Here is a 26,974-nt window from a genome sequence, read left to right as displayed (position 1 = left end):
ACCTGCCAGAACTCACTGCAGGAACCTTCACCAGGAAGATGGAGGAGGAGGACTGAAGTTTCAGTGTGCCCAACATCGGGGTTTGAGGACTGAAGAGCCTAGGAGCCAGGAACACCTCAGCTCAAGGCGGCAGGCGGGAAAGCCCCTTCAAAACACCTCCTCGGCCCCTGCTGACACACGTGTCCCTGAAACAGGAACTCCGCCAAGGCAGCTTCTCTGTGTCTGCCTGCTCTGGCCACGAAAAACAAGTCAATCAAACCAACAGGAGTTCAAGCAAGAAAACACTATGTATGTGATCTCAGGCTTCACATCTTATCTGTATTACAGCTGGCGACTCTCTCCACAGTCGTGCGCGTGGTGGGAACAGGGGTGGGGCTGGGATCCTGGTTACCGCTTGAGAATGGGCTCAAGTCGTCAGCATCCAGTTTTCCTTCATATAAAGAACACTCAGGTGGTCTGTTACTTCTCAGAGAAGTTACCTCGCCACATTTAATTTACAAATTTTCCTTCTCGGCCTCCTCTTACCATTTTACACCCATTTCCTAGTTCTGCCTTGCTTTGAAAAAAAAATCTATGGGTATTTTAGTTTTAGCTCTTTTCTATATTATCTTATAAGCCATTGCAAATCCTTTTTGGATCAAATGGCATATAAAAAAGTAAGAAGGCAGAAAAAGAGGGCAGGACAGAAAAGAAGCAAAGCAAAGAAAAAAAAGGACAAGGAAAATAAGAAGCCAAGTGCTCTTGACTCAAGTCTTCTTTGGGCAACTCTGGCCTCATTTTTAAAGTGAGTACAGATATTGCCTCTATTGGCTATTGCAACAGGGTCAACGGAAATACTAAATCTAAAAGCCTTTGAAAATAAACAGGAAGGAAAAATACCGGGGGTTACTGAGTATACATTTTATGCTCAGACCACCAATAAGATGATTTAATTTGATTCACGACGTTTGTGAGGAGAAGTTTCTTAGCCGCCATAGAAATTAGAGTAATTAACCTAACTGGCTGTGTCCACTTAATGTGGATGGGGCCTTGCATCTCACCAGATATCCAACTACAAAACAAGGGCCAAGCAGAAAACCAAACTTTTAAGTCAGCGAGAAACTGAACACTTGGAGTGCGGGAAACGAGTTAAGTCAGCTCGCGTGAATTGCGCATACTCCGCGGGAGCCGTCTTTAACTCGGTTCATATAGATTTGCGGTGGAGTGCGGGAAACGTGTAAACTCGGGCCGATTGTAACTGCGTATTACCAAATATTTGTTTGTAATCCACCCTTTTGGTGGATGGAACAAAACCAAAAGACAGAGCCATCTTATATTTTGGCGGGAAATTCACCCGCACTCCAAGTGTGAAGGAGGTGGAAAGTCACTGAGAGAACATGTATCTGACCTCAGTGAGATAGACAATGATTCTCAACTCACAGATGCCACGGGAAGTCTGAATATTGCCCAGCTCCTTCTGTGTTAGGTCAGGTTATTTACTTAGCAAATTTATTTATTCTGTGTTAGGTCAGCTTATCAGGAGACTTGGGTTCAAATCTCTGCCCCACTACTTATTAGCTGTGACCTTAGATAAACACTTAACCCCTCTGAGTTTCAGTTATTTCAACATAAAGAGAGTACTTACCACAGAGTAGTCCTTACTGTTCTATTCACTATCCCTTGCAGATGTCTCTGAAGCTTGGCTCAGCTACTTCCTCTACATGGACCTGTCTCCTACAATCTTACTCTTTACCAAGTTCAAGGCTCACTCCTATCTGACACTTGTTCCAAGAACCCCAGCCCACGGCCATCTTTTTCTCCTTTGAACACGTATAGCTGATGTCTTCATCTCCATTCAGCAGAGGCAGAGTGGTAAGGTAACAGAAAGACCATGGCTTTGCAGTCAGACAGATCTAGCCCCACTGTTCAGCTAACTGATTCTAAGTCTTGCCTTCCTTATCTGTAAAATTGAGATGATACTACTGATCATACATAACTGATATAAAGCTTCAGTGAGGTAACATATATAGCTGACTCGTAGTAGGCATCCCATCAAACCTCCAACTTCGCTGTATTGTTAGAGCACTTTTGTGTTATCTTTCCAATGAAATATAAGAGCCAGGGTCAGGAAGGGTGAGTTTGGGCCGAGGTGAAAAACAAAACAAAAATGCCCATAAAACAGCAAAGTGGATGTGTAAGTGATATGCATTATGAGCAGGCTCCCTGCCCCACTCAGACCTGCCGGCTGCTGGAGGGCCCATAATTTGTCCTGGCTTCCCTGACTCATAGCCTCTTTAGCAGCAACACGTGGGCACAAACTATGTCTTAACCTCTTGGCTTCCTTACAGACCCAGATACAGAATTTCAGAGAAGAGAAGGAAATAACGTTTGGTCTGAGAAGAACAGACACAAAATAAATACTGTTGGCTGATTGAAAATGTTCTGCAAAGGTAAAAGCCTTATACAAATGTATGGTCTCGATCTGAATTTTATCTTCTCTCCAAACTAGAAAAATCTTCTTCTATCAAAGCTCCATTTGGGGACTGTAGAGTAAACGAAAAGGCAACTTAAAGATCTTTAGTTCTTGTAAGGAATAGAGACATACAGAGCTCATCAGCTAAAAGCACTAAGAGAGCTGTGGAATGGGGGCGGGGGAGCAGATTGAAAAAGGAAATCACCACTACCACACCTCCCAGAAGACAAAAGAAATGTGAATTTCCCATTAACACATTTCAGAAAGGCTTTCTTCCTACCCTGCAGCTGATGAATTACATTTTTGGATAATGTGTGGAAATTTCAGTTTGACATTACCTTCCTGCTTAGTTCCTAGTCTCAATCAACCAGGTCATTTTACAGAGAAGAGGGGAGCCAGCAAGTGAGCATGTGTGGGAGTGTGTGTGTATGTGTTGGGGGAAGGAAGGGAGGCTGGTGAACAGGGAATTGGGCTTACGAACCAAACCGTCAGCTAAAGTACAGAAATAGAAAAGCCTTAAAATACCCAGGCCTGATTCACATCCTAGGTAAAAATCCTTTGAGACATCTCTCCTGGTTATCTGAGTTTGGAAGCAGGGCAGAATCGTCTGATTTGGAAGGGAGGATGAAGAGGACTATAGCCAGGGGGCAAAAGGAAACCATACCTGACTACTGCCATCCCTGGGGGTGGGGTGGGGGAATTGTGTCAACAGAAGCAGAATGTATCTGTATAAACTCTAAACTTCATAGCTTTACTCAATTTCCAACCTGTCCTAATTAGAAAGGATTGGGCGTCTATGATTGCCTTTGATGGGTGTGTAAGAGACACAATGATTATGGTTTGCTGTTTGCACTTAACCTTCTGACATTTTCCAAATTCCCCTAAAAAGGCAGACTTCTGTTCCTCCATTTTGTAACCCCATTCGGCCACCAAATCCTCTCCACACTTAAAAATTTTTCATTCACCCTCAACAATATATCTCCCCAAGTCAACAAATTGAAATTATTTTACTCTTCTTTGTGAAATACATATAAGACGACTGGAGAGAGGTGATATATAAAATGACAAATGCAAATATGCCTGATTTTCCTCTGAATTTGGGAGACACATTGCACTGTACCAAGCATATCTGTAAAATCAGCAGCAAAATGTACTGATAAATGCTACTGTTTCCTCTAGCCTTCCTATCACTAATGAATATCCCTCTGATGTGCATGAGTCTGCTTCTGTTTTGTTTTGTTCTGTTCATTTGCTTTGTTTTTTAGATTCCACATGTAAGTGAAATCATGCGGTATTTGTCTTTCTTTGTGTGACTTATTTCACTTAGCATAATATTCTCCAAGTCGATCTACGCTGTCACAAATGGTAAGATTTCATTCTCTTTATGGCTGAGTAATATTCCATTGTGTATATGTACCACAGCTTTTTTATCCATTAATCTATCAGTGGAGTCTTAAATGAAGATAGGTTGCTTTCATATCTCGGCTATTGTAAATAATGCTGGAATGAACATAGGGGTGGCATGTATTTTTTCTGAATTAGTTTTTTTCATTTTCTTCATACATATACCCAGAATTGGAAGGGTCATATGGTAGTTCCATTTTTAATTTTTTGAGGAAACTCCATTCTATTTTCCATAGTGGCTGTACCAATCTGCATCCTAGCAAAGTGCACAGGGGTTCCCCTTCTCCACATCCTCACCAACACTTATTATTTGTTGTCTTTTTTTATAATGTCCACTCTGACAGGTGTGAGGTAGTATCTCATTGTGGTTTTGATTTGCATTTCCCTAATGATCAGTGATGTTGAACATCTTTTCATGTGTCTGTTGGCCATCTATCTATATGTCTTCTTTGGAAAAATGTCTATTTGAGGTCCCCTGCCCATTTTGCAAATTGGTTTTAAAAAATATTGAGTTGTATGAATTCCTTATATGTTTTAGATATCAACTCCTTATTGAATATATTGTTTGCACCAATATAATTATTTAAATGAGCTACTCTTTTTAAAGCATTTAATACAGTGCACTCAGAACACCCATAAGGCACACAAAAACATACAAAAGTGCTGTTGTCATTTTTCTTTTTCTTTGCTATGTGCTGTAAGAAATTATGCCAATAAACTCACCTTAGGGCTGAATGAACATTTCAGGAGTGAATTCAAAGCACTTATGTATTTCAGGATTTTTCAGAGCCTTTTATTGTTTATAACGTTATCTCAGAAGTAAAACTCAATCAAATTCCCATAATGTCCCTATTTAACAGTGAATGAGGTAACATAAAGTGATCCACAACCCTCACTCTCCTGTCCTCTTCAGCCTGAGAGACTGTATTCCATATGCCTCTTGGCCTCATTGCTGTAACGGACCTCCCCTCCGCCCACATGCTGTTGTCCATGTCCCACATCTCATCTACTGAGAGGGACACATGGAATTATTAGCACTTTCCAAAAAAGAACGGAAGTTACCCAGTGTCACCGACTCAAAACTGACTTGGTTCCTTTAATTAGAGATGTGATTCCCAATACAAAGGCAGTGACTATGTATTCACCTGGCTGTCCACAGCAGTGAAGTGTCTTTTTTGGGGGCCTTATTCTGCCTTTTCCACTGAGTTAGAACATTAACAAAGCCAAAGATGTGTTATAAAGGAAGAAATGAGATGGATTAGAGGTGGGGTTTAGGAAATGTTATCTTTGCTGGTTGGACTGCAACTTCGGACCAACTTAATTTGGGGGTATGCTTAACTTCACCTGGCGATGCTGCTTCCTGTTAGACTGCTGCTTCCAAAGACAGGTCCTGGCTTCACTTCCTTTGTCCAAATCACAGGAGAAAAAAAAGGCTGCTGTTCTTAGACTGGAATTTTAGCTCAATTCCTTTGCTTTTCCCCCTCAACCTAAATCTGAATCATATCTTTCAAAGCTTCTCCAATAGCTCCAGCTAACACAGACCTCACCCTTTCTCAACCATCCATAGCCCTGACAGTCTGCTTCATATTTCAGCCACTACACATACTCAGTTTTGTAATCAATAATGTTCAGTTTCATCCACCCTGTCCTCAAAACTCCCTTCAGAACTCTCACTTGCCTGAAATGGATAGAAAACTACTCTTAAAAACTATACCTCATGGGTACAAGAAGAGTGACATTAAGTAAAAATAGAATTCTTTTTTATCTCTGTGATGCAAATAAATACAAACTCTGATGGGCAGATCAAAACCGTTTGTTATTGTACACTAATTTATATCTGGGGATTTTTCTGTTACTTTTTTCTCCTTTCTCTCTTGGTTTTGGAGCGGGGTGATAACAAGATAGACAGTTATCAAAATGCAATTCAGCATTCCAGCTCTGCTGGCTTTGAGACATACTCTGAGCCACCTAACTCTATCCTGGCTAAGCCATACGTTTCCTCCCCTAAAACACTGACCGTCTAGGAACCTGGATTCAGTAACGCAATCTTAAAGCTTGAAGAAACAAAGAGACAACCAAATAAAAAATAAGAAACAAATTCAATTCTCTCCAGTCCAGGGGAATAGTATAATTCCACCGAGGGTTTTGGTGTTCTTCGCCTGAGTTTCTAGGTTGCACTAGTCCTTGCTGACCACAGTCCACCTCCCTTTCTCTCCAGCAGCAGAGGCTGCAGGTGGATGAAGGGGAAAAAGAAAGGACACGGCTTCCAGGGTTATCACATGTCCATGGCTGCACACAAAAGCAACTTGGGACATACGTTTTCTCTCCCCGGTATCTAGATTATCTTGATAAGTGTCCTTTCCCAATTGGAAAAAGAAGAAAATCTAGTATCTCTAAGAAGATAAATAACAGAGATGTCCAAAAGCACTGTAAGGAAATCTTAAACCTGGCACTTTCAGTAAATTTGGCTTTACTCTGAAGGCTGACGTGTGTTCTCAGAGGAAGATAAATATTATTATCTTTGCCTCCCGTTATACACAAGAGTCTTACTTAAAAAAAAAAAAGTACTTAAAGCCACAGTGCATACTAGGTAGACTCTCCAGAGGGTGGCCAGCAACCACTACTCAGAGGAACCCAGTACTTCACTGGGTTATGGGATGAGCATTAGCCAGAGATCGTCACTGAGCATAGGCAGGGGCACCCTGCACATGCTTCCAGATAAGATCATGCTTTTGGAAACTGGGGGTGACTCCCAGCTCCACCATCTGCTAATAACTAGGATGCCTGGTTCCGTTACTTACCCCTCACTAAGGTTCAGTATCCTCAGCTAAGGAAATGGAGGTTGTTCTCAGTGTTAAATGAAATAAGGTATGTCCGGGGCTTAGTAAGTACCTGGACTAGAGTAAGTACCTGATGAATGAAAGCAATTATGTCCTCAGTACCACAACACTTAAGTCCATGCCCAGGCTTCCCTTCTGTGTTCTCAAATGGAAAAAAAACATTGACAACCACTGCAAGGAGTGAATCCAGCCTTCTCTCTCTCTCTCTCTCTCTCTCCTCTCTCAATATCCATTCGTTCTTTCTATCTATCTATCTACTACCTATCTATCATCTATCTATCTATCTATCTATCTATCTATCTATCTATCTATCATCTACCTATCTTAGAACCTTCTAAGGGGGAATCTATTATAGTCTCTTAGAGAGTGGTTTGGGCTTGAAACACTTAATCTTGAATTCTTACCTCTTCGCCACCTCCCATCCCCCAATCCTCTCACTGGATATTTAGAACTCCTTATAAACTTCACAGGATCGAGATGCATTGAGATCTGTAGGAGGTGTTGAAGGAAAAGGGGGACTGGGATGTTAAAAATCAGGGCAACAAAAATACCTATGATGTCATTTATCCTGACTTCTGAACCAACAGCAGCAGCCTTTTTACTCACCTGCTATGGTCCCTCACCTCTCCCAGCCTGTGTTGTCACTCACCCCCAAATGTAGGCTCAGAGGGTCTTCTATTAGAGCAATTCCCACTCCTTCTCCATCTCTCCACAGCCCCATCTCTCCCGCCTCCTCTGACTTTGAGCATAGCCAATTAAACCTGAACAACGGGTGGATGGAGGAAATATGCTGCATCTATGGAATGGTACAGCAGGGACCAATTTCACTGTTAATTTAAAATGCTAGAATTAATTAGGTAGTGTAAATGAAGAATTTAATAAGCACTCTTTACAACCACAAGTTCTACTTTTATTAAACACTGCTACCAAATGAGGGCAAATATCTCCAGTCTCTCTATGTCTCCTTGCCTCATTCCCATAAGTTCTCTGCAAATAAAATTATCTTTTTTTGGCCTGCATTAAAAAAATGCATAATGATAAATTTATGCCTGAATTGTATTTCTTCTTTCAACCCATAAGCTTCTTCCTTAAGCTCAGATGCTATTGTATGTCTCTGCTTGTGCTGGGGAGGGTGCTAAACAAACCAAAGTTGACAATTTTGGTTTTGTATACCAAATTAAAGGCTGTCTTGGAAGCTGTCACTCCTATTCAAATACACTCGGTGAACTACCAAATTAGCATTCCTTCAGTAAAGGAATCTGCTTGTTTAAATGTGCGTCTTTAGAAAACAAGGAAAAACACCATGAATCAGTACTTCACAAAAACCTCACTACAGTCTAAGAGAACTCTTTTGAAAGGTGATTAATAATATTCACTAATATAGCTGGCAGAGTCCCTATTTAGAAGGCAAAGCTACACCAAAAATACATTTTCTATATACGAGTGGGAGGAAGAATCATATGGTTAACTGGTTTGAATTTGGTTTGAATTATCATCCTATTATATAAAAATTATTCTGGAATCTAAACATTGGCTTTCAGAGAGCACAGGCAATTCTGTTAAAGAATGGATGATCCAGTGCTCTGGGGCAAGATCATCAAAGCCCTGGCCCTATTTGGAGACCATGATAAAATCTCTCTGTTCCAGCCACTCCCTTGAAACATACTAACTGTATCTGTAATAAGCACATCTCCCCTTACTGAGAGACTGCTCTGCAATACATGGTGCTGGGTAGCATACATCCGTTCTCTCATTTAATCCTCACAATAAACCTGTTGAGGTAACTATTGTTTCCCAATTTTACAGATGAGAAAATTATGTTTGAAGGGTTATGTGACATATTTTTGACAGTTATTTTAGTTCTGTGGTTTTGAAAAGTACTTAATTTATTTGGGGGACAGATTTACACGGAATTAGAAAATTAAAGAGTATATATCCTATATAATAAAAGGCTAATATGCAAACCAACTGAACAGGGGAACGACCAGTCACTATGATGCACACTGACCACCAGGGGGCAGATGCTCAATGCAGGAGCTGCCCCCTGGTAGTCAGTGTGCTCCCACAGGGGGAGTGCCACTCAGCCAAAAGCCAGGCTCACAGCTGGCGAGAGCAGCGGTGGTGGCAGGAGCCTCTCCTGCTTCCACGGCCGTGCTAAGGAAGTCTGACTGATGGCTTAGGCCTGTTCCCCTGGGGAGCAGGCCTAAGCCATCAGTCGGATATCCCCTGAGGGCTCCTGGACTGTGAGAGGGCGGGCTGAGGGACCCCCCCCCCCGAGTGCACGAATTTTGTGCACCGGGCCTCTAATATATATATCTACATGCACACATATACATTGGGTTCTCTGATTTAAGATCAAGATGATGTAGCTTCCTATTATAATGAGAGCGTTTCCTTTTTCTTATATAGGCTAGTTGCTCATCACTTAAACTATCCAGACAAAGGGAAATAAGTCAACACTCAAAAAAGACAAACGCTTAAAGGTGAGTGTGAATGATTTTAGGAGTGGAGTACCAGAGAACAGCTACCTCACTGCTGACATGTAGCCCAATATTTTTCTAAGAAAAATTTTTCACTTCCAAAAAGATTGTAGGGAAATTCCCCAATAATTAGTGTCATTAGGTCCTCAATAAATGCTTGTGGGAAAAAATCAGAACCTAAAAACCTTAAGTACTGAAGTTGTATAAGGTATTGTTTCACTTTCAAGTAAAAAGTCTCCGACTTCTTAAAGAGTATCTCCAAAACAAACAAATACAATAAAATACCTCAAATGCGGATCTTCATGGAGCATCTCCCTCCTACTGCAGAGTAGTTTCACTCCAGAGTAATCTGCTATCCTTAGGGCTTATTTCTCCCCAGGGACATGGGCAGTTGTGGCCTCCTTCCACAAGTCCACCTAACACTGTCTAACACACAGAAGAATATCGGACACACACAAACCAAATGTTTGAGAGGAAAGGGATAAGTAGATAGAAACTAGCATGGAGTCTATGGAGGGCAGAGAGCAGAACAGAGAACTAAAGAACAAAGGGAAGGGGTGGCTGATTAAGAATAAAAGGGGATAAAACCAAAGTATTATTTCACAGACAGTAAAGCTGAGGAAGCTCCAAATTCTTCATCTTCTTCTCAGTCCTACCAATCCTCAGTGTGGTTTTCTATAGTGCACACTCACGTATAAGTTTATGACTGTGTGCCCACGCCATCCTTGAATGCAGGATCCACACTGCAGACACTCAGATGCATCACCATGCATGTGCATTTCTGCTAAGGTCTGCACATCTAATGGAACATCACAGCTGCAGATTCCAAGCCTAGAATGTTGAGGAAGAACATACCTGTAATTTTGTCTCTCACGAGTTTGCAGGATTCTATTTCACCAATGCTCCCAAAGAGACTCCTGAATTCCTCTTGGGTCATATTCTGGGGTAAATAGTTGACTATGAGGTTGGTTTTGCTGTCATCTGTGGCTGCTCCTGTCTGCATGGGAGAAGGACAGTTTCTATTGTTGCTGGAGGGTCCATTGCTTGTATTGGATGTCGGGCCATTTGACACCTGAGGCTCCATGGTGCTAATTATCTAAACAAAAATAAAAATAACAAAAACAAGCCTTTTGAAATCTCAAAGATATAACTAAAGTCTTTTTTTCAAGATTTAATTTAATTTTTTGAAAAGAAAAAGAGAACAAGATAGAACAAGATGGAGCAAACGAGACTGGGTTGTGAACATAGCCAATTTAGAAGCATGTTTTAAACCAAAATGTTTAACTCCCCTTGCTATTTTTAGGCCAGCCCATAGATTTTGAACACAGACTAGCATGCAGTGGGAACTCTCCCATTATTTTGTTAATGAAAAGCTAATTCCTGTTTTCATTACACAATCACTCTCAGAAATGTATACTTAAGCCACACCAAATTATAATTAAAATGTAAAGTAATAATCATGATTAAAATTATAGTTCCATTAAAGCTGAAAAAGCTAAATATAGAGGGCTACACTCATAAGATCAAATACAGTACCTGTTTATTAACTATCTCCTAATGTGAAATGACATCAAATTAAGTAGAGCTGTTTCATACAGGAAGGGTTTAGATTTTCACTGATGCTTAATCACTGATCAAACTTCAGATTTCATGAGCGCATACTGGGGAGCTACAAAGTCTATCTACTGATATTTCAACCTAGCCGCTTTGTCACTATTTCTCCTGGACCTCTATTAAAATAAAACACCAGGAAGGAAGAGCTCTCTCTAGGTTTCCACCTTAGGTCCAGCACATCCTGAGGTTGTCCTTCCACACATGACTCAGAAAGAACTTTCTCTGGATTTAAATAGTTAATTAAACAAAGATTTCCACAAATGTCTCTACCTTCAAGGAATTTATTGTCTACAGAGGACACAGACAGGCAAGCAGATTGCAGAAGGACAATAGACATGTAGTGGAGGGGTAATTAACCCTGCTAATAGGACAGCGGGGTTCAGGGGAAAGTATTAAGAAGATGACGCTAGATGAGGTTTTTGTGGAAAATGGGTTTAAGCTCACGGAGCTAGGTCATGAAGATGCCCCATATCATATGATAAACATGGAGAGGGAGAATCACAATATTTCAGAGCTGAAAGACACTGAAGGGAATAAAATCTAGTTCAGAACACTCAAGTTTGAGATGGATTCCAACAACTTCTTTGTCATCACGAGAAAGTGGGGCAGAGTCTGGGCCTGCACCCAATTTTCCTGGCCTCAAATGCAGCCCATCAGTCCCACTTTTCCATTCTGTCCTACTACCATCTCTTACTCATCCTTCATGATAGGGCTTCCGTCTCCTCTGAAATTGATCATCAACTCCTTGGAAATAGAATCATGCCCTGCCATTCACTGGCTATGTGATCTTGGGGGAAGAAACTTACATTGTAGGAAACTTAGATTCTCTCATTTGAAAAAATGGGAACAATGCCACCTGCCTCGCTAGGTGGTAAGAAGGATCTGCTAACACAATGCGTATAAAGCGCCCAAATAGTAGTGGGAACATAACCACAATCATTGATATTAATTAAAGTCACTTTTCCAGTCATGTGGTATGACTTCTTTCACTGTCTCCTCACAAGAAAGCAATGAGGCATATTCTAATATTCTCTACATTTTATAGATGAGAAAACCATGGCTTAGCAGAGGTCTGATAACTAGCAGCTACCATTATTATTACCATTTGGCTGCTCAGAAGAATAGGAATTCTAATATAATATACATGTCGTAAAGTATTTAAATCTTGAGGATGCAACTCAAAGAATGTTTACAAGGTAAACACAACTCACACCTGCGTGACCGACCACCTTTCAGAGAACATGACTAGCGTCACAGGAGCCTTTTTTGGCCTACTACCCACATCACTCAAACCTCCCCACCCCAACGTAACCATTTCTAATCCACATATTTGTTTTTATCTGGTTTTGAACTTAAGCACACGGAGTCACACAATACATACTCTTTTATTTCTTTTCACACATTATGTCTGGGTATCATCCATGTGTCAAATGTAGTGGTAGGTTGTTCTCCACTGCTGTAGAGAATTCCATTGTGTAAAAATATCACTTTTTATTATTATTTTATCTCTGATGGGAATGTTCCTGGGAGTCTATTTTTTGGTCTTAGGGTATATGTATGTTCAGGTAAAGTAGATACTTGTCAACAATTTTTCGAAGTGGTTGTACCAATCACATTCCTACCAGCGGAGATGAAAGTTCTAGCTGCTGCACTTCCTCAGCAGCATTTAGCGACTGCTTTTTGTTTTTCATTTATTTTCTCATCTGAAGTACAGTGGTAAAGTAAAAAGGAGTGAGTTTTTAGTTGCACAGCTGACTTAAAATTCTAGTCCTATCACTTATTAGCTGTGTGAGATCAGGCAGGTAGCCTCAAGACCCCAAGCCTCTGTTTCCTCAATGTAAGCCTATTGTGCAGGGCTATCTTCAGGATGACAGATCACATATGTATTTATTAAGTGCCTAGACAAACTGCCTGGAGGCATCATAAGTATTATTCCGCATCATGCCCTATGTAGGTGAGGTTACTATAGTTGTTTCCTCTTCTAATGATCACAAATGGAAAATGAAACAACAACAACAAATAAGACAAGAGGAGTCAGGGAAATTAGGCAGATTGAGGATTAAAGAATTCTAAGATTCTTTAACATCATGTAAGTAACTTTTTAAAAAATATATAATTTTATTGATTTCAGAGAGGGGGGGAGAGAGAGAGAGAGAGAGAAAGAAACATCAATGATGATAGAGAATCATTGGTTGGCTGCCTCCTACACACCCCATACTGAGGATAGAGCCCACAACCCAGGCATGTGCCCTAACCGGGAATCTTGACCTCCTAGTTCATAGATTGATGTTCAACCACTGTGCCATGTAAGTAACTTGAATCACATCACAAGAACTTTATTCTTGGCTTCAGGTCAACTATGAGATTCTGGAAGGCTGGTCCAGACAGCAAGTGGAAAGCAAAGAGTCCCTGAAAAGAATCCTAAGTCAAGCACTCCTCAGCAATGATAGAAACTGCACCCAAAAGCCTCTTCAGCTGCTCTGCCCTTGAGGCAGGGTTCCAGGAAAAATGAGAAAGCTGTGCCCAGGGGAGGGGGCCATGCTAATGGAGATGATGTTGCAGAGCATCATCACAGCTCCTTGCTGGGAGGCAGGTGTCTGCTCGCCAAGCCGTCCGGCCTCCTGGGTCTGTGCAGTGCCTCCATTTGCTGTGTAGTCTCACTGCTTCAGTGAGTCAGGTGTCCAGGCAACAAACACACGGAGCACTGCCAACTCGATAAAGAACTTGAAAAACAGAGTTTATCCAATTTAGAAGGCTTGGCTAGCAGAATCACAGAGCTGCCCAACTATGGAATTTTTATTTCATGGCAAAAAAGGCCAGTTCCATAATCTATAGAGCACCTTCTCTGCTCTCCACCTTCCTCAGGTTACCCTTCTTATAGGTCTCCCAGACACCTACACAATAGCCTGTGCTTTTGTGGCATCTTTTGGGGGTCTTAAAATGGAATATGAAGAGTAATATCAGCCATACCTAAGCACGCTGAGATTCTGTGGGACTCAGACTGTTAAAGGTCACCTGACAGCTGGGTTCATCTTTTGTTCACCTCACAGACACATGGGGGTGAAAGCCAGCCACTTGCCCGTGTGAACATCTCACAGGTCTGGGAAGTATCAAGTCTGCAGCAAAGTAATTTCAGTTCCTCAATCAGCTTTCTGAACTGCTTACATCCTATGTGGATTTCCTAACGTATGCTGACTCATGGAGCTGAGCCCCATCTGTAGATCAGACAATCCTAACTGGGCTCAAACCTCCAAAAAAGAGCCATGAGACACAATGTTCTGCATTGAGCTACTAGACAGTAGGCCAAGTCATTCTCATCTGATGGAGATGGAGCCCACTTTGCTCTGCACACGCTGCACAGTTATTATTCTGCGTATTTGGAAAGAACTGATGGAAATACTCACATGCACACACAGACTTTTCCCAATAAAAACATGCAGTTCTGAAGCTGGGAAACATTTGCAAATGCATTGTTATACCTCATGTCATAAGATCCTTCACTGGTCTTAATGATGCATCCCAGGATGCAAAACAGGCTTACAAAAAGAACCAGAAATGTAAAATGTCAGAATCAAATCTGACATATAAGTCAACCGTGAGGATTTGAAACCATTACTTGGAAAATAAGAGAAGTTACCAAGATATCAAGATAACAAACCCAACGATATGAAATGACAACATTTTAGCTTTACCTGATAGATCTTAGAGAGAGAGGACACCTGTAATCTCTACCTGGGAAACAGACCAGAGAGATACATATGTGATAGTGGAAGGATATCCTCCAATCAGCACAGAGGCTGGCTCTGCAAAATCAGAACACTTGCTTCCCCAGCCTATGGCCTTTGATATTGTAACAGCACCATTCTCATTGCGAATAAATATATCAGTTATTCAAGTGTGCAAATGTATTTTAATAAAACATTCTGTGTGGGTCTCACAGCCAACTTTGCAGCTGACCAGATTCCAAACCCCTGACTTGCCCTCCTTCCCTCTTCTGAATGGCAATTAAGAAGCAGAATTAGAGTCAGCATCCAGGATAGAGCACTGAGGAGGTTCAGTTGACTTCAGACTCTAATGGTTGTACAAAGCACTGCATTAAATCTTTTATGTTCCCGTGATATATTTTAAGAAACATTATACAGGCAGAAAATTTCAAGGATAAACTATTAGAGCAGTGCACAATAACGTAGGCACTCAAATCCTGTCATTGTAAATGTCAATGGTTTGAATGACTAATTACTCACACTCAACGCATTAACCTCATCCCTCCCACCACTCTTTTTTGCAAAATATACAAAAGCAAGAGAGAAGCCTCAGACTTGCAGCTGCTGGATCACCACTCAGGGCTGCTTGTCTCTGTGGAGGGGGGGTAAGAAGCAGAGGCCGGGCCAGCCTCTTTCTCAGGGTGCTCCTGAATAAAAAACCAACCCTCCCTGCCCTTCATGACATCCCACTCACCACAATCTTGGGTCCATCCCAATGGTCCTAATTTCCTGCTCAATCACATCTCTCGCTATTATTCACTCAAGGTATCTGTTACACTACTTTCTGAACATGCCAGGTCATATGCACATAAAGATTAGTTTATTTCCACTATGGCTAGATCTGGGTATGTTAGATGAACAGAGATAGAGCCCCAGTGTGCTAGGCGCTGTGAGGATATAGAGATAACAAAGACAAGGAGCTGGCCCTCCCTGAGTTCACAGTGTGGGTGCATGACAGACATCAGAGAACATTAGGGACCACAGGGCCCAGCTCCATAATTTGAATGATGAGGAAACGGAGGACAAAAAAGGATAAATGGCTTGTCAGAGACAGAGATGGAGTTGAGCCCCGGTCTACAGACTACCTCACTTGAGTACTCTTGTGACAATGCAAACACGGATGAGGGTTTATTTCTTTTTTTTAGGGAGGAGGTGAGGGGTGGCCATATCACAGAAATGCATTTGAACAGAAGTGTGGAAACATGTCTACCTCTGTACATTTCTGACTATAGCACTTTATAGTTCACAAAGAATGATGACCTGAACTCTGAGCTCCATGGCCAGAGACCGAATCTGTTTTGTTCCTTACAGTACTTCCTGCATGTAGAACAAGGCCTAGTAATTAGTAGGTTCTGGATAAAGGACTATTGAATGAATAAAAGTCCTTGCATGCCCTACAGTTCACTAGATCCCTCAAACAACCCTGTGAAATACTACAAGCTAATAAGGTATTAATGTCACCTAACAAAAGAAGACAGAGCAGTTATTGAGTATCTATTATATGCCAGGCATATATTTGAAAATTATTTTAAATGCAGATTTTAAGAGGCATTCATTCAAGCAGGAGGGCTGAAACTTTGGCTGACATGGGCTCCCTTAGAGAACTTGTTGAATGCCTTTTCCCTTTCTCGCCAGAAATATATGTATGTATGTATATATATATATATATATACACACACACATATATATGAAACGTTTTACATACAGTAAAGCCAATCCTTTGTCTCCAGATTGAAACCCCCAAATAGATTTTTTTTTCCATTCAAGCCTGTGACATTTTGGAGCACCTCTATGTAGACTAACATTATTCTTACTTCTTGATAAGAAAGTTTAGAACCCCACTTCCCCACCTTCCACTCACCTACCCTCACCCTACTCCTTGTACAAGGTGGGCGAGAATGGTCAGTTGAGCATGCTGGAAGCATTTAGTCCATTCCAAAATCCTCAAACTGTGTTGAGTACTAAAGTACTAAAAATATATGGAAAGCCCCTTTCAACATTTCTTCCATCAGCTCATGAATCTCTTACATCTCCCTTCATCCCCAGTCTCCACAAGGCTTTTATTTACTCCAGTTTGGGGAAGGCAGACTAGAGTTACAACTGAGTACAGAGTCACTGTCCTGGGCCCCAGAAAGTCACCTCACAAGTGCTACCATAGGACCCTCACCAAGCCTGTCAGCCATACAATATCCTGTCCCCGCTCCAATATTCTCCATAACAATGGCAGTCTGACGATAAACTGTACAGTCTTGCATTTACGTATCTTAACATAGTAGACACTTTCAGGATTCACTTCATGAGTCAAATAAGAGGTTACAAGTTTACATGACAGGAACCTGCTCTACTGTAGAACTCACTCCTGACATTCATCATCTAAGAGCCCAGGGCAGGGACCTTGACATGGTGCTCTTGTCAGTCCTCAACTTCTGTTATTTTGGTGGAGAGGTGGTTTCGATGCTTAATTCAGGCAAAGGAACAACAACAAAAAAGAATCTGCAAGGTCACAGGAATATGATGTTTCTTTTTCAAATACTGTCCCCTCTACTTTGAGCGCCCTGTAAATAAGAAAGATGCTAAAGGAATGTACTGATTGCAAACATGCCTCAGGTGTGAACATTTACACACACACACACACGTATTTTATTAAGTACTGTAATGCATATTTAAAGGTGTTTTCTTTTACCATGAGGAAGGTGTTTTCTTTTACCATGAGGAAGGACTTTTCAAAAGTTATGTATGGAGGCTAACCCTTATGTAATAGAACGAGTGTTCCCAAGAGCATGAAGAATAATGTTTACCAAGGGCAGTCACTAAATCAAACCATTAAAGAAATTGATTTAAATTATTCATGGGAACAAAAATAAAAGTCCCAATTCTCTTTGTAGGCCTTTCCCACTTAACCCTTACACAATTCTGACAGTACGTTAGACTCCGGTGGAGCGGCCCAGACTACTGCATCTCCTGCACCTTTCAGCAGCCTGAAAAACAAACCCCCAAAGTTAGACTTTTACACAGCAGGCTCTGTGTTCCTGAAGACAGATCTTATTTTTAGCGATAATTCCTCACTTTTCTTCTTGCTTCTTGAAAGATACTAAAAATGACCTTACAACTCCCCAATTTCACTTTTCTTTAAAGTTTTGTTCATCAGCTCATTAGTCCATACTCTCTCCTTTTCAAGAAGCTTTAATTTGCTTGAGCCCCTTCAGGTTAGTAATTTTTTTTTCTAAATGCAACGTTTTCCTGGCTATGATTCAACTGGGAAGGAGACACTGTTATTAATAGGGTCCAAAAGGAGGGGCTGAGATTGCTGATATGATCACACCAGTAAAAGTGAACTTGGAAATATAAACTCCCCTCCAACCAAATTATAGATGATGACTCACAGAGGCCCCTGGACCAGGGGAATGTGGCTGCAGACTGCACTCATGCCCCCCAAAACCATTTGTACCAAGTTTCTGTAGATTCTGCTGAAAGGTAACTAGAAAACGGAAAAAAAATTTAATTCCAACTGGGGAAAACATGCTGACAGCTTAATAATACCTTTGGGCAGATGCACAAATAACCTGAAAGACCTATTTACTCTAGGAGGTTATGTGGTAATAAATTCTCAGCATACCCTTAAAACAAGTGTATTAGGTTCAACACAAGTGTATTCAATGCTATTATAGACCAAGGTATTATTTTAGGAGTTGAGGAAACAAAGATAATTTGGTTCCTGCCCTGGAGGGTTCAAGTTGGGAGGATGGGAGAGGTGGGCAGGTAAACAAATAATCAATTAAAATCAATTGTATACACCCCTTCCTTTTAAGCAACCTACTCCAGAGTTTCTCTAATGACTCTCCCTCCTCACCAAAAAAGCACATAAATGAAATACACACAGACGAGTCCTACTCCAGTCTGACACTGAAATGACAGTTCTGTTCCCAGTCTAAATGCCCACGTCCTAAACAAGTGACTGTTTGTAACATGAGGTAAGCTGGAGGCACTCCTCCTTTGAAATAGCATCTTCTTCATGGGAGATGGACACCGGGCGCTGAAAGTACTCTCAGCAGTGGTAGCCAGGGCTTTTACAAAATCAGCAGCCGCTGGGAAGAACAAGAGGCATTAATACTTAAAATAGTAGGGCCAGCCTGGATATCAAACGCATAATCAAAATTTAATTTCTCTTAGGCATTAGTCTCAAATTTACAGAAAACCAAGTTTTTAATCTTCTTCCCCAGACACATCACACACATTTCTCTTCCAGAATAAATACTGGCCTCCTTTATATTTTACAGTTTCTTTAGGGCTTCAGTTTGGGCCTAAAATGATTTCCTGGTGTACCCAGTCTGGGGCGGTCCTGGTAAAACCTCTGGGTGTTTGTTTTTCACAGACTTTTACAGGGAACTCTCCCGAGCTTAGGGGTGGCTGGATTATCCGGTTCAACGCAAAGATGAGGCAACCTTTCCTTCACCACCCCACTCCCCATTCAATCCTCTTTTCCAAAATGGCCACTAAATAAGTACAATTTCAAATTTCAATAAGCTTTCTTTATTAAAGGCATATCTGAAAAAAGACAAATGTTTTCATTTTAATATAAATACAATTTCGTGGGCAAGCTCTCAGGTTTCGTGCAAAAATATTAACTTTCACACAAAAACAATCACATCCTACCTTTTAGCCCCCAAACTCTGAATGTTTAATGTGGGCAAAATAATCAAAATGCCTAAATATAAGTTATCAGTACCTGTTGAAATAGGAACTAGCTGTGATGGTAAATATATTATCCTCATCTTCCATACAAAGAACATTAATGAATTATTTGTAAAACTGTCCACGGACTGATTAAGTTGGACGTGTCTTCTGATTTAATGCATAAACAATAGCCAATGGCAAAATTCATGTAAACATAAATATTGTATATTTATAAAATGCTTGGCTAGTGGTTCAGAGTGTGAGCAAAATCACTGAAATTCAATTGTAAAAAGCAATGTGTTATCCCGTACGTCTTTATCATGATCTAAAGATTCGGGTCATGTCTCTGAACTTGAGTTTTATGCACATTCATTAAATTTTTCAGAAATCTACATAACACAATTTTTATTTTGAAAATTAACACTCATTTTCTTAACAGAGCTGGGGAGGAGAGCAGAGGGGAATAGAGGGAGTTAGTATCTAAAAAAATCTGCACACAGCAACCTTGCCTTTATTGAGAGGCATTGTGAGCCTACTGCTCTCCCAATTGTGCAATTCAAGGGAGAGCCTCTTTGGGGGCATTCTGCCGCTAAGATGCTGAGTGAAATAAAAGTTTTCAGCACCTCAATGTATGTATAAACGGGCATGCTAAATTCAACCCACGGACAGTCCCTTAGTATATCTGCATGTTCATTAGTGAAAAGATCCCGGACATTGTTCTGACAGGGTAGCTTTAAATGTGAAAACGACTTTATTGCACTTGAAAATCTATTTTTAATTTCATCCTTCACTGACATCCCTGGTATATGGATTAGAAAAAAGGACTTTTTTGACCCGATAGGAGAACTTTATCCCTCAAACTATCTCAGAGAGGTAGTTGGGCTACCACTCTCCTGGACACCCTCTGGGAGGGCAGATGGGTAAGAGTAGAACCGAATCAGTGTTGGTGAGAATGCAGACCGGGGATGGCAGAACTGTCTTTGAATTATCTGTGGACCACATGTTTACAGAGAATGTAGAAATTCGGGGGATGCAACTATCAAGTTTTTAGGTGCAATGAAAGAATCTCTCTCATTGTTATTGGTGAAGTATGTACTGACACAAACTTTCTGAACGTTATGTTCATATTTCTGGATCCAGTGATCCATTTTTAAGCTCAGAAAAAAATCCAAAATTCTGTAGACCCAAATATGCACAATAAGATATATTAAGAAAACTGTATCTAGAAGAGTAAACAAACAAACAAACAAACAATCTAAGGGCCCAACAAGGGGAATGACTAAGTAAGTTATTGTATAGTTTTTATGATACAGTATTCTGCAACTGTTAAAATTATGTTTATAGTAGTTTTTAATAACATAAGAAAATGTGTATGATCAATGTAGAAGAAAGGTGAAAAATTGATGATCTCAATTACATAAATATGCACAGAGTGGAAAGGAAAAATAAAAAGCTAACAATAAATGGTAGCATTATAGATGATAATTCTATCAATTACTGGTCTCCATCATCATTTTCCAATTTTTTGTGTATTTGTTTTACAATGAAAATATAGCACTTTTGTAATCTGGAAGGAAGTTCTTTTTTAGAAAGAAAATAAATCCTTCAAACCAGTTTGGGGGCCACGGTGTTAAAAATGACTCCATCTCCTTCCAAGAGTCTTCCTGCAGGATCTCTCTTTGGCCATACTGTTTGTTCCCACATCAGAGGAAACACAGGAGCCCAAATGAATGAAAATCACATTCCCTGAAACAGTCTCTGGTCTGGTTTCCCCTTCACCTAACTCACTGTGCAAGGTTACAATCTGAGTTGGCCTTATTGCCTGGCAGCAACCTTCACGAGGACAGCAAGGAGAGACGATGATTTATAAGAAAACCATTCCCTGGATCAGGGAGTGAAAAGTACTGATCCGTTCTAAAAGCTCCCGCTGACAAACTCTGATATTATGAACATTCTGCACTTGGACAATAGCTCCCACTTTTCTTAATTACATGGTTTGAGCAGGAGCCTGCTTTCAGGATCTACCCAATCGCCTAACAGCCATTTATTTTCCCAACTGCAGCTGCCAAAATTTCCTTGATCTCTGTTCTGCGCTCCATCTTCAAGGACATCTTGTGAATGTATGACACTGTCAAGCAGCATTCCATGCCATGCTTTTAAGCTTCTCTCTCTTTCCTGCATATGGAGAGCCTCCTAATACACATTTATTAAAAATCTCATGAATAAGAAGCAAATACCAAAGTATCGTTATATTTGGTCTGCTTTGAGGCAAATACTTGATTATGACAATGAGCCACTAATATTCTCTGTCCTTCGCATGATGGGTTTGCTTTTGTTTTAGGGACTCTGCATCCTGTGATTCACTGCGTCTCCTCTCGGTTAATAGCGCTAGGAAAATGATGCCGGGTCTGTAGCTCTGTGTGTGTGAAGAAAGGGCAAAGGACTTCACTGCAAACTTTTGATGTTTGTTTGTTTTTAAACACAAACTTTACCTTTATATTTATCTTACTTTACAATTCTCTTAATTTTTCTTCACCTCAATTGCCTCATTGTTCTATTTTTTAAAATCTCCCACTATATGTATTTTTATGATTTGCCTTACAACAACAGAAAATGTTATACTTAGAACAGAGTCACTATTTCTGTCTTCACAATCTTGTCTTTTTCAAAATAGACTTTTGAAACCTCACTAATTCATACTAATTGGGCAAGAGTCAAATTGGCATTTTAAAATTCAGAAATAATAATTTTTAAAACACCAATTTCAAAATTATTATCTTTACACTAAAATTCAAACTGCATAATATATAATTCTCAGGCCCTCTCAGGACTAATTTAATATGCCCCTAAGGATAATTTGGATATGATACCTGTATATACACTAAGGTATGAAAAATAGTTTACTTCTTTGAAATCACAGATAAAAGTAAATTTGCTTGGCAAATTCTTCCAACTCTTGATATATTCTTTTTATTCCAGAAATTTACCGTTTAAAAAAGTCAGTGGGTAACAAATATTCAGAACCAACTGTTGTCAAATTAGTGCAACCTAAAATTTCTTTAGTATAGGTACATGTTAAAGCAAGCTAATGAAATCACAATTTAATGATGATAATATAGTGCTTCCTTTGAACAGCCCCTTCCCACAACTGAAGTTAGCTCTTAAAAAGAAGAAAAGCAGTAAAAAGGAACAAAAGCCATGCTAAGTTCCTTAACATTAATGAGTTCCTTTGATGGGCCAGAAGCCATTATGTTAAGTGCCAAGGATACAAAGAGAGAAAAGAGGTTCCTGCCTGTAAGGAAGTAAATAAATAAGTAAATAAGTAATTACTATATAAAGTTATAAATGTGGTAATGAAGAGGTATATACAAAGGAGCCTAGCAAAGTCCCTGCTCAGAACATGGCAAAGGCTCAGGAAGTGGAGATCCTGGATAGAGCTGATTAAAAAGTGCCTTGGGTAACACAGGAAAATGTTTTGGCACACAACTGCCATTGACTCTTTCCAATACTACCAACAGTTAGCACATAATAAATGGTGACAGGTGTCTTCACCTACATTACTTCACTTAATTCTCCCACAACTTTGCAAAGTAGGCCATTATCCTTCCCCCATTTACTGATGAGGGAGGCGTGAAGACATGAAGTCACTCAGCATGATGGAGAAATGAGGTTTCAGGTAGTATCCACTGTCACTCAGCCAGAAGGGCAACTTGAACTCAAGTCTGAAACCAAATTCTGTGCCCTTTTCCATTTCCTAATCCAGAGGTTGCCAACCAGTGGTCTGCGGACCACTGATGGCACGTGAGGTCCGAAAGGTTGGCGACCGCTGTTAGAGACTGAGGACAATGTTCCTATCACCATAACATGCAACCCAGTCATTTTAGAGAAAGCAAGTGAACTAATCTGGTTAAAACCATTCTAGGTTGTGTCTGCTATTAGTCAGTAAATATTGATAAATAAATGGATCTTACAGGAAAGATCTTGATTGAAAATTCTACATGGTGTAATGCAAAGAGCATGAGGTTTGAAATTGATCTGATCTGGGTTTGAAAACCAGCTCCAGCCTTGAGCTCGGGTTAGCCACTTAAAGACTCTCCAAAGTACACTTGAAATTTCCTCACCTGAAAAATTTGAACAATTCTATCTGCTTTGCAGGGTTGCTGTAAAGATTAAAAATAACAAGTTGAAGGTATCTGGCTCAGAGCTTGGCACAGGTAAGCACGCAATAGGTGTTCATTCCCCTTGTGCAAAAGTAACATTCTGAAAATACATGCTCATTAAATAAAGCGTTGCAGGTGGTAAAGCTGACTAATCTACGAGTTGGTAAGATCAATACTTGGAATTTAATTTCTGAAGTAGAAAAGAACACTTAAAAAGGTTACTACTCATCATCTATATCAATAGCTATTTCCTTCATCTTCTAAAGCAGTGGTTCTCAACCTTCCTAATGCTGCGACCCTTTCATACAGTTCCTCATGTTGTGGTGACCCCCAACCATAAAATTATTTTCGTTGCTACTTCATAACTGTAATTTTGCTACTGTTATGAATCATAATGTAAATATCTGATATGCAGGATGTATTTAGGCAACCCCTGTGAAAGGGTCGTTCGACCCCCAAAGGGGTCTCGACCCACAGGCTGAGAACCGCTGTCAAGGCTTCACAAACATTAACTAATCAGGTCTCACAATAATACCAATCAGGAAAATAAAGAGCAAAGGGGGAGGGATTAAGCAAACTTTTAATAAAAAGCACCCTTTTTAACGCTTACAGACACAATTTCTGGAACACTCTGCCCTGTAGAAAAAACCCTCTACTGTGAATGGGTTAAAGTTAGATACTTTCAAATGAATGTAACAAGCGCAGTCATTAGGATTTCTGATTTCCAGAAAGGAAACTCCTCCTGTTTTCATGTAAAACTTCAGTAAATTGCCAGTGCACTCTGTATACTGAAAGCAGAAGGCATCTCTGGCCTTCTCCATGGACCTACCCGGGGTGGAAGAGCAGGGGCTGTTCTTGGTCCACCCTCCATCGGGACCGCTCCTTCCTTTCTGTGGACCCAGTAGCAGGTACATTGACCAAATGCACTTCAAGGGGATTTTCCAGGGCCCCCTCAGAAAGGTGCGGCAGGAAGTGCAGAGCTAACACAGCAAGTGTGATCTCCCTGGAGAAATGAGATGAACTTTACAAAGCCACTAAAAAGAATTCATTAAATCACATGCTAGACTTAGGAAACTGTGTAAGCACATTTACACCCAGCACCCCATATCATCTTTATGAAGATACCGAGAGATGGGCGGGAGTCTGGCCCACCCCTCTGCCCTTACCACTTGCATTTTACAGGTGAGAAAAGTAAAAGTTAAGGAGCAAAAGGAGGGTAGAGTGACTAGCCCCTGCTCACATGTACAGTTGGATCTGAACTGAGGTCTTACCGTCACTGACTCCCGTCTTCCTCCTTATCCACCACAACCTCCATAAGCCTGGGAAGCACAGTCTGGACTACATCTTTCCTCAGCCAGCAATGACAGACCGAACACACTGGGTTCTCTCTCGTGCTCCACCCTGCACAAGCCCTGCTACTGGCCTGGGCTTGGAAAGCCCTCCTCTCTCGCCTTCGGGCCCAATGGCCTTCCCCAACACCCCACCCTGGCCCCGCCTCTGTTCCTGTACATGCTTCCATCACAGATATTTATCACACGGCACCGAGACTCTCTACCTTCCTGTCTCCATCATTGGACTGTGAGCTCCTTGAGGACAGGGCTGTGTGTGATTCATCTGTAACCCTGGGGACCAGTGCATAGCTCCAGATATTGCTGGTAGAATAAATGAATGAATGGATGGCTCTCCAGGTGCTCACCTGCTCTCCACAGCTAAATCTACTTTCCTTGCTCTGTTCCCCACCTCTCTGCTCATATCAAACCTCTCACATCTTTTCTTTTCAAAATCAATTTAAAAACAGGAGCACTTTCATCTTTTAAAGCTATACTGCTCCTATATTACTTCCCTCGACTTTCAGACTGTGGCCAAAAGAGTGCATCTGTGACGCACGGTGTGTTACATGTTCTGCGAAGGTCATCTTTACAGTGACTGTATCTTCACTCCCACATTCCTTCTACCTCTGATTGCCTCTGCTTCAAGCCCACACTCATATTTCATTTTTACTTTGGGTCTGAATCTGGCTGAGTCCCACAGAACATTTCCACCTGTGAGACTTTCTCCAAGTTACACAAGCCAAAGCCAGAGCCAATGGGGGCTCAATATTTTGCTGTTATGACTGTAAGAGTTGGACATGCCTGGCATCTTTTTAAGATGAAATCTTTAAAATATATATACATATATATTTTATTGATCTCAAAGAGGAACAAAGTGGGAGAGAGAGACAGAAACATCAATGATGAGAGAGAATCATTGATTGGCTGTCTCCTGTATGCGCCCTACTATGATTAAGCCCACCACCTGGGCTCGATGTGCCCCGACCAGGAATCAAACCGAGACCTTCAGGTTCATAGGTCGATGCTCAACCACTAGGCAACACTGGTCGGGATGGCATTATTTTTTTAAAAAACAAATGAGTGAATAAATAATCATGTAATTACTTCTACATTCATCAATCCAAATGAAGTCAAATACCTGCTAAACATCTATTTGTGCTCTGTACAAAAGGTGTGTTTTCAAATGCTTGGAAAATTATTCTTCTACTCTTAAAAATGTTTAATGGAGAGTTGTTTGTTTTAAGTAGTTTTAAGTCTCCAGATTGCTAATGAAAACAAAGGAGCTTTGGGATAAAAATAAACTGTATTTCTCACTTTCATCTTTTAATCTTAAAATTTTAATGTAAGTTTATGCAATAGTATACACAATGAAAAGAGGAAAAATACATAAAGGTTTTTATCTATATTTTAAAACTAATGTCTCCCAGTTGCTGACACTTGATCATCAAGTAGGTTTATATACAATTCCAGTTAGTATAGGAGCCTGAATACTTTGACCTATGAAAATACACATTCAACATTAAGTACAAGAAAGTGCAAAACTAAAAAGTAGCAAACTCAAGAATTTAACTCAGGATTACAGACCCCAAAGTCCTTTTATCAAGTGCCTCTCTTCACAGAGCCTTGGGCCTCTGAGGGCCTATGACTCCAGGAGGATGGAGCCAACACAGTTCTGTGACAGAAGCTGGCTGATCTAGTCTCTACTATATTGATTTGAAGCAAATCAAATCTTAATCTTTCTATGGCATCCACAATCCTTCCTGGGATGGTATGTCCTCAGTTTTAAGATATCTGCTCTCCTACTTGAAGGCTACGCAATGCAAAGTAACTCACACATTTTAGCCTAAATCTTCTCTCCCTGTGAACCCTGCAAAAAATGACCAATATTTAAAATGCATACCCTAATGCAAGGATGGTTCAACATATGCAAATCAATGTGATACATCACATTATATAACATTAACAGAATGAAGGGAAAAAAATCATATAATCATCTCAATAGATGCAGAAAAAGCATGCAAGAGATTTCAACATCCATTTGTGATAAGAACTCTTAATGAATTAGGCATAGAAGAAACATATCGCAACATAATAAAGGACATATATGATAAGTCCATAGCTAACATTATACTCAATGGTAAAGAGTTGAAAGCTTTTCCTCTAAGATCAGGAATAAGACAAGGATGCCCACACTTACCACTCTTATTTCACATACTTAAAGTCCTAGCTAGAGCAATTAGGCAAGAAAGAGAAAT

At 40.5% G+C, this 26,974-nt stretch overlaps 1 protein-coding gene across 7 annotated transcripts in view; it reads right to left on the bottom strand.

Annotated features, from left to right (window-relative positions):
- Positions 1-26,974, bottom strand: part of ELAVL4 (ELAV like RNA binding protein 4) — a 93,229-nt gene that overhangs the window by 41,302 nt on the left and 24,953 nt on the right. For 6 of the 7 annotated variants that reach the window (XM_023752673.1, XM_023752672.1, XM_006087295.3 and 3 more), the window contains exon 2: positions 10,032-10,272. In XM_023752673.1, coding sequence (XP_023608441.1) covers positions 10,032-10,272 — 241 coding nt within the window. Of the gene's footprint in view, positions 1-10,031; positions 10,273-14,128; positions 14,138-26,974 lie in introns of those variants that run through there. The other variant, XM_023752675.1, reaches the window with a different exon arrangement.

Source organism: Myotis lucifugus, unplaced genomic scaffold, assembly GCF_000147115.1.
Source record: "Myotis lucifugus unplaced genomic scaffold, Myoluc2.0 scaffold_37, whole genome shotgun sequence".
NCBI lineage: Eukaryota > Metazoa > Chordata > Mammalia > Chiroptera > Vespertilionidae > Myotis > Myotis lucifugus.
This window is presented reverse-complemented; position numbering and strand designations above follow the sequence as displayed.